Source organism: Carlito syrichta, unplaced genomic scaffold (assembly GCF_000164805.1).
Source record: "Carlito syrichta isolate Samal-C Ts95f unplaced genomic scaffold, Tarsius_syrichta-2.0.1 Scaffold123330, whole genome shotgun sequence".
Lineage (NCBI taxonomy): Eukaryota > Metazoa > Chordata > Mammalia > Primates > Tarsiidae > Carlito > Carlito syrichta.
In genome coordinates, this window is record NW_007067426.1 from 23,361 (window position 1) to 32,616 (window position 9,256).

General features: G+C 39.2%; 1 protein-coding gene across 1 annotated transcript in view; it reads right to left on the reverse strand.

Annotated features, from left to right (window-relative positions):
• Positions 1 to 6,332: 6,332 nt before the first annotated feature.
• FABP12 (fatty acid binding protein 12) overlaps positions 6,333 to 9,256 on the reverse strand; it is a 6,945-nt gene continuing 4,021 nt past the window's right edge. The window contains exons 3-4 of the mRNA XM_008048313.2: positions 8,625 to 8,726; positions 6,333 to 6,471 (exon numbers count right to left, since the gene is read on the reverse strand). Coding sequence (XP_008046504.1) covers positions 6,397 to 6,471; positions 8,625 to 8,726 — 177 coding nt within the window. The 3' untranslated portion in view covers positions 6,333 to 6,396. The remainder of the gene's footprint in view (positions 6,472 to 8,624; positions 8,727 to 9,256) is intronic.

Below are 9,256 nucleotides of genomic sequence, written 5' to 3' on the forward strand. Positions count from 1 at the left end.
AGCACAGCAGGCCAAGAATTTAATGCGTCCAACTCGAGCGCCCCAGAACAGGAGACCTGGGGCCTTATACCCCTGTTTAGGTAAGGGAGGGGGGTCGTGTTGAGTGATTACATATTTCCTTTGGAATCTTACAAGGTTGTACTCAGCAAAATCAGATTTTTCAAAGAACAAATGGTTTCCAGGAACTGCAGGCTTGTAAACCGTCAACTTCAGAAGGGGGGTTTTTGGATAAGTCTGTGAATTAGCCACTCTTTGCATATCCATTAAATGGCTAGTCTTTGGGCCATTTGGCCTCTCCCAAACAAAACCTGCCTGGTGCCCGGGTGGGTCTTTAAAGTTGCAACTTGCCTTTTAAAAGGAAATACCTTTAACTGCTATCAACTCCTTTCCTGCCCTGGGCTATTGATTGCCATGAGGCCAACTGCTGATCCTGAACCAGTTACATGTTTCCGTGTTTATTCACTCAATCATACAAGAAATATATTTGACCATTTGCCACATCCTGCCACACTCCAACCTGGGTGACAGAGTGAGATCCTAACAAACAAACAAGGAAACACACGTAGTCAGTTTTAAAAATCAGTTACATTTGTTGTCTTGCACAGCTTAGTTTTTCAGTGTACGTATAGAACCAGGCAATTGTTTTGGCATAGTCTGGATATGTCAATTAATGGCATGTATCTTTCTTATATCTAAGACCAAACACTTTTAAGTCCTCTTAACTCTCTCCTGCTTTCAATTCAATCCATCAATAATTGTAAGCTCTAACTTAGAGATATGTCCAAAGTCCCACAACTTTTCTCATGCTCTCCACTGTCATCCCCACTGCAAGGCACCATCAGCATATACCTGAAATATTGTTATAACATTCCTAATTGACCTACTTGCTCCTGACAGTCTGAACCCAATAACCATGATTTGTTAAAATGATTATCAGATCATGTCACTCCTCTCCTAAGTACCCTCCGGTGTTTCCTGTCTCAGAGTAAAAGCCAAAGTCCCTGACCTGACCAATAAAATCCACCATAGTCTCTCTCTGCCATTTTCTCTCTGCCTTCATCTTGTACCACTCTCCTCCTTTGTCTGTCTACTCCACCCTTGCTGTCTTGCTTTTCCTCAGTCACAGCATGCTCAGGCCACCTCAGGGTCTTCTACAGTCTCACCCTTCTGCTTGGAATGCCTTTCCCTGAGTTATATGCCTGGCTCATGCCCTAACTGCCTTCATAGCTTTACTCAAGTGTCATTTTCTGCTCCTATCAGCATGACCCTGCCAATACTTACTTAGGCTGCCAGCAGCAGTAGGTTCTAGCCACTGCAGGTAATTTTAGTTCACAATTTTCTATTTTTATTTTACAACCTCAATGCATCCCCTCAGAGAAACAAGCCTCAGCCCTCTGGAACCCCCCCTCAGAGGTCTGGGTCCTAGGCGTACAGGATCCTTCTTTTAAACTCCCGAAGCCCAGTACCAGAGGAGCAGTGCTGTCTCTGAGGTCTGAATTTCAGTTCGACAATGCCCCTAGCCCAAGCTTCAAAGTTTTAATAATCCCAGACTCTTCCTTTTGTTCCTTGGGTGGTAGCTGCTGTCTATGTGAAATCTTAGTGTTCCTTTTATGCCATTTAAGCTTTCCATCCCTGTTAACAAACCTTTATATTAAATCCTCTCTGATAAGATGAGGTGAGGTTTCTAAGACCTTACTGAACCCAGGAGGATATAGAAATTGAAAACAGGAGTAAGTTTTCAAAGACAATGTGTTAGTCTATATTATGTTGCCTATAACAGAATATCTAAAACAGGGTAGTTTATAAAGAATAGAAATTTATTTCATGTTTTGTTTTCAGCTTTTTAATTTTTTTCCTTTGAATTGTAGTCTTGCTCTGTCTCCCAGGCTGGAGTGCAGGAGCATGATCACGGCTCACCGCAGCCTCAACCTTCTGGGCTTAGTCAATCCTTCAACCTGAGCTGCTTGGATAGCTAAGACTACAAATGTGTGCCACCATGTCAGTCTAATTTTTTAATTTTTTTGTAAAGACAGAGCCTTGCAATGTTTCCTAGGCTGGTCTCAAACTCCTGAACTCAAACAATCCTCCTGCCTCAGTCTCTCAAAATGCTGGGATTACAGGCATGAGCCACTAGGCCTGGTTGTTTCCAGCTTTTAAACTGATACATAATAACTGTACATATTCATGGAGTTCATATGATATTTTGATACATGTATAGAATGTGTAATGATAAAATTAAGGTAATTAAGTTATCTATCACCTCAAATATTTATCATTTCTTTGTGTTAGACACATTCAAAATCTTTTCTTCTAACTTGAAATATACTAGAAATGACTGTTAACTATTGGCCCCCTACTGTGCTATGAAACAATAGAACTTACTCCTTCTATCTGACTGTATTCTTATACCCGTTAACCTGCCTGCCTTCATTACTCCCATCTCCTTCCCTTGCTCTGGTTGAAGGGCCACCACCAGGGCCACCGCCAGGCGCTAGCAAACCACATCCCCTCCCTTTTCCTGGAAAGGGGCCCAAACCCAGCCCCCGCCTAAAATGGCGACCCGGCCAACAAAGGGGGCGTCTGAAACGGCACCTTCCGGGTTCTTCTTCCACAGTCTGGCTCACCTTTTCCCGCACTGCAAAAAATCCACCAAGCTGGATGGAGCTCCGCCGGCCGACCAATAATCGACTGACAGGTCGCCCTAAACTCCCATAAAGGGTGGCGTGGCCTTGCTTCAGTGCTACAGACTGACCCTCAGGTCCTGTAGCCCACCACATTTGACCCATTAAATCTCTTGGCCTTAACGGGTGTTGAGTCTCACTGTGCGCCACCGTCTTTCACTGGTAACCATCATCCCACTTCTATCTCTATTAGATCAACTTTTTAGCTCTCTCAAATGAGTAAAAACATGTGATACTTGTCTTTCTGTGCCTGGCTTAACATAATGACTTCCAGTTTCAGCCATGTTGCTTCAAATGACCAGATTTCATTCTTTTATGTGACTGAATACTATTCCTTAGTGTATATATATCTCATTTTCCTTATTCATTTATCCACTGATAGACATTTAGGGTGATTTCATGTCTTGGCTATTAAGAACAGTGCTGCAATAAACATGTGCATGCAATTATCTCTATGATATATTGATTTCCTTTTGGTTGGATATGTACCCAGCTGTAGGATTGTTGAAACATGGTAGATCTATTTTTAGTTTTTTGAGGAACTTCCATACTATTTTTCATAGTTGCTATACTAATTTATATTTTTACCAGCAGTATACTAGTATTCTCCTTTCTCTGCATCCTTGCCAGCATCTGTTTGTTTGTTTGTTTTTGTTTGTTTTTGTTTGCTTGTTTTTGTCTTTTCAAAACTCTCACCATTGTAGTCATGGTGAGAGTTTTGAACTCTGGCCCTGGTATTGATAGCTGAAGAACTTTGGGCAAAATATTTAACTTCTCTGAGTATTAGTCTATACCCGTATAAATATCTCACAGAGAAGATGAGTTATGCATAGATAGTTTAAACACTGTGTCTGACATTTAGTGAGTACTCAACAGTCTGTTATTGTTGCTATTTTATTTATTTATGTTTTAGTTTATTCACCAGAAATTCTTGACTTAATATGTTAGCTTGTGCAGCTAACAATTTATCCCTAGTGGTTTACTTGGTTAGTTGACTGAAACCTGGGCTTAACAGTAGGCTGATAGTTAAAGATTGAGATGCTAGAATTTCCTTGGCCTGATATAGAAATCTTAAGGAAATCAGGATGTTAGAATAGTTTATCATATGCTAGGCCCAGAAGATACCCCCTTCACTAAAGCATGAGGAGTGAAGAGACCATGAGCATCCTTACAAAGCTCTGTGGTAGTTGTTGTGTAGATGGTGCACCATGGTGGGAGGTGCCACCTTCGCAAAGGTCTTAGATTATTATTGTTGCTGTTATTTTATTTTTTCATCTTAGGTTATTGTCAACCCAATTATTCAAATAGAACATTGTTTTCCCAAGCTTACTTATTAGATAGTAAATAATCAATATTAACTCTATGTTCAAATAAGCGTAAGTTTCCTCCCTTTCTTTACTTGTGGTTTTCTGATTTCTATTCTAGCAATGTTTTGGCCAAATCTGAATCAAAGAGTATGTTTTTTTTTTTTTTTTTTAATTAAACAAACAAACTTTCCTGAACTTAAAAAGAACAGGTTATGCTTCACTAGGAATAACTACCTATTCCTTAAATATTCTGACTAGTGATTATTGACTTAAACTGAACTTATACAAGTTGCACCAAGGTAAACTCTCAGGACAGATGTCATGAAAAGGATTATGAAGAGTCCATTTATGACTCTCCCACCCAAACTGCTCTCTTCACCATTGAGGTGTCTGCCACCCTACTGCTAGGTGTCTTCCATACCAGGCAAGGCAATTATTCACCCAGAAAGTGGTCTTAGATATTTCTAAGTCAACATTTTCTTAACAATCTGTTGCTTATGAATTCCTGGAGATTATTGTGCCCATATGACACCTTTGCAATATAATACTTCTCTACTGAATTGATCAAGGACAGCATGCATGACTTAGTTCTGCTTCTATCCCCAACTCTCAAGCAGTGCCTGATGCATGGTAGATGTGCAGCAAATCCTAAATCACAATATCACTTTTGAACAGTGGTGTATCTTGTTTGATTAGGTTTATTTAGATTGGTTGCCTGACCATCCCTGAGGGATATGCACTTCCATCAACCACAGTGAATGCCCTTCTACTCTAATGATTCTCAATTGGTAAAGAAACTGGAAAGAAGGTAGGCATGCTGCTTATCACTCCTGAAAATCTTCAGTTGTCATTGCTGTATTTTTGTGGGTTTTTTTCCGAGTACTCAAACATCTCTAGATTTTATCAGATTGTTGACAAATAAAATCATATTAACATTAATATCCAATGTCATGGTCTTGCTCATACTTGTTTATGTAGAACTCTAGCCCCCATAAAGTCTACCCTGCTCCCAGCCCCTGCCTACCAGCTGTCCCTGAGAGTCAACTGGGCTACCTCTCCTGTGTTCTGGTATCTGATAGCTCTCCCTTCATCACAAGTCTTCCTGCACTGGCTTCTACCACCTACGAGAGTATCTTCATTACCACAGCAGGCAAGATGCCCTAGTGCCAAAGCACCAAGAGTGCTGCTCTCTGAAGCTCTCATAGCCACCAATCCTGGAGGTGTCATAGCCACCAATCCTGGAGGTGTCATAGCCACCAATCCTGGAGGTATCAGAGTAGTACTGGGCTCCATTTCTATGGGGAGACTGCTTCTGTCCTATCTCTGCAGCAAGCTGTTTCCTGGGCCTGCAGCAGAGCTGCTCACATGCACAGGGCCTCAGGAAAACAGCTTCTTCAACCTCTGCCTATAATTCTCTCTCTCAGTCCAAGCAGCTTGGGGGACAATTATCTTTCTAGGCATTTCCATTGTCATCTTTATCATTTCAGTACACCAAAAAATAAACACTTCTCTCCTTTCTACCAGAATACCAAGCTCCCCCATATATATCAGGCAAATAAGCAGTGATAGACTACAAGTTCTAATGATCAAACTCTGTGTCCTCATCTAGACTGAGCTATGGTATCTTGCCATGTGTCTTAAGACAAAGGGAAGCTTGTTTACGCATTAGTTTGACGTAGTGTTACCCTTGACTTGTACATCATGAACCAGTTGCTACCTAAGTGTTCCAATCTAAAATCACTTAGTTATGGCTGTTAGGATAGTATTTGGGAAACATGGACTCTAGTTTCAGTTCCTCCTGAAACCATCTGGGTGATAGTGAAGTGTACAGTTAACTGACTTGGGCCTGTCTCCCCATCTAGGGAGGTCAGTCTACACAGTTTCTAAGATCATTCCTAGGCCTAACACTGCATGAGGTTTGGTGCAAATAAAACAGAATAGTCTGCTTTGTGGTGGCATTCAGTGATGATGTTAGTGGTTATGGTGTTCCCTAAATAATAACAGCTTATATTATATTAGTCAGTTATTGCCTTAGTTATAAAAATGTTTTTTATCCTTTCATATACAACTGAGGTATAACCAGTGAGATATATGTCCTAACTAGTTTGTTAAAAAATTAATATTATTTTCCCAACATAGTGCAGAGCATGTTAAATTTACAGAATGAACATAAAATGAATAATGAGAAAAAAATCAACATGAAGTGTCTCTCTGAATGTGTTATCTCACCCTTAGTTTCTCATGGTTGCCAATGCCAAAGTACTATATGACATAGGCACATTCAACAAGGCAACCAAAATTGTTGACACTTGTGCAAAGAAAGGCCCTTTCATACTAATAGTCATAATATTTTACTTCAGAGTTTTATTGAAACAACCTACATAGTTTGGATCACAGCTTGAGAAAGCTTAAGAGTTTGAGACTGCATTTGTTGATACTCTCTCATATGTCCGTGTGCAGATAACATCATTCACAGTACTTTCCTAGAACACAAAAAAAGGATAAGCTATCTCAGTATCCTTGAGGAAACTGACGTTTAGAAAAATGCAAACTAAGTACGGTTCATACATACAGGGGGTCCAAAAAAATGTATACACATTTTAAGAGATGTTATCTATGTACTACTTTTCAAAGTTGAATTACAGTAGCAATGTGTAGTATGACATTCACGTAAAAGATGGCATTAATCAAAGGAATGTTAGCGTCACCATGCAACAGGTAGGACAGTATTACAATTTTAATACAGTTTTCTCCTTTCTTAAAATGTATATGCATTTTTGGCACCCTCTGTATATTCCTTGAAAGTCTTGAAAAACTATCTACATAGACTATAAATAGAACCTATTCGCTGATTTTGCCATATTATATATACTATGTTTATATGGAAAATCATGCATATGATATATGTGGTGTGTGTATATATATATAAAATGTTTCTTTATATGTTAAGAAAGCAAGGCATATAATTTGGAATTTGAACACTGAAACATTTTTGCTATTTTACATATGCTGTATTTTTCAAATAATAATACTAACTTACATTGATGTAGTATTTTATGGTTTCCAGAGCACTTATACATACATTATATTTAATTCTTTCAGAAAACCTTTCATGAAGATGGAAGATAAATGACTTGTTCAAAGTCACATGAGTACTAATGTCAGAGATGAAAATCCATATTCTGGGATTCTTAGTCTAGTGTTCTTCATAATGAACTATAAAACTTGTTTGTATATTAGCCAAAGTCATTACACAGCAACAAACCAATCATACTTAGTCTTCCCCTTCTGACTTTAAAAGGAAGAAAATGTAGAAAGAAAATATATTTTTGTATTAAGAAACAAGGTTAGGCCGGGCTTGGTGGTTCAGCCTGTAAGCTCTTTGGGAGGCTGAGGCGAATGGATTGCCTGAGCCTGAGGATTCAAAACCAACCCAGGCAACTTGGCAAGACCTCATCTCTACAATAAGTCAAAAAAAAAAAAAAAATGAAAGAAAGAAAAAGAAATGAGGTTAGATTTTTTTTTTAACCTCCACACAAATCTTACATATCACCTTTATATTCATTCTAATGCGGGTGGGGGTTTGAAAGGAAGAGAATCATTGACACACATCTTTCCACTATATAGAGGTGGGAAACCATCCTGGGAGGGAACAGGATGGATTTTAGAAAGTAAAGACTTTGGAATTAAACCAACCTGGACTTTAATCCCAGTACCACTACAGTTTTCTTAGGTAAGCTGGTGTCTTGATCCCGGTTTCCTCACCTGTCAAATGGGCTAATAAATCTTACCTCACAGGAATATTGTAGGGATTTGGGTAAATAATATATGAAAATAAGGGTACCCGGTAGTGACATAAGTATAATTATTTCTTACTTGTGTTAATTCATTCACACACCAGAAAAACACTACTTCAGCTCCACATCCCATTTTAGAATTCCTTTTCATACTTTGGTTTGGTGTTGAGTTGGAAAAACAGTGAGACTTTAGTTCTGATACGGAGTAGAGGATTGGCAACAACCTTCAATCCTGCTAAAATCTTTATTGCACAAATCCATGCTTGTTTTGGTTTACCTGTGAGTCAAAGAATTAGGCTACACATTTTTAAAAAAATGTTCATTCATTGTTTTAGTTCCTCAATTCATGCACATTTTATAATATTTATGATCATACATTTATCTGCCAATATTTTTCCGCATTCTTGTGAAGAGAAAAAAGAAAAATGGCGTTTATTTTCATTGTTTTAGAATAAGTTATTTGAGTGACTATATTTTATTTATTTTTTGTAGTAGAGGCTGAGTCTTGCTTTGTCACCCAGGCTGGGATACAGGGGAGTGATCATCGCTCACTGCAGTCTCCAACTCCTAGGCTCAAGTAATCCTGCTGCCTCAGCCTCCTGAGTAGCGAGCAACTGGGACTATGGGTACATGACACCATGACCAGTTAACTTTTACAAATTTTTTGTAGAGATGGAGTCTCACTCTGCTGACCAAGTTGGTCTGGTCTCAAGCGGTCTTCCCATCTAGTCCTCCCAAAGGACTGGGATTACAGGCATGAGTTACTCTGCCCAGGCTTTGAGTGATTTTATATTAGGTACTGCAGTAGGTAAGAAGATAGTGAGAACCAACTCACTCACCACCACCATTTTCCCATCCACCAGCTTTCTCCTTATGGTGGTTTCCTTGCCATCCCAGTTCAGAACTTGAATCAGGGAGTCATTATCAAAGGTTACTTTACTCTGAAAAACAGGCAAAACCAAATTCAGATCAGATCAGCCACATTTGAGCACTAACAATTTACCAGGTGCCAAATTCTTGTGTGTACAATCCCATTTATTTTAAGATTTTGTCAACAATGAATTTGTTGGCTGATTCTGCTAAAGAAAAAAGCCTTACAAAAGTAAAAATGTAATGTTATCTCGAAAAGTAAGTGAATTTTTTTTTAAATCTTTGACTGTATAGGAGAAATACTATCTTTCTGCATAAAGAATCATAAGCAAATTTCAACTTGAGAAATATAGGTGGAATTAATTTTAACTCCCATTGAATTCGCTTTTTTTATTTGAGTTGGAGTCTCACTCTGTCGCCCAGACTGGAGTGCAGTGGCCGCTCCCGGCCACCGCAGCCTCGACCTGCAGGGCTCCGGCAATCCTTCCGCTTCAGCCTTCCAAGTAGCCGGAATTAGAGGCATGTGCTACCACGCCCGGCTGATTTTTTTTTTTTTTTATTTATTGTAGAGATGAGGTCTCGCTGCCCAAGGCGGGTCTCG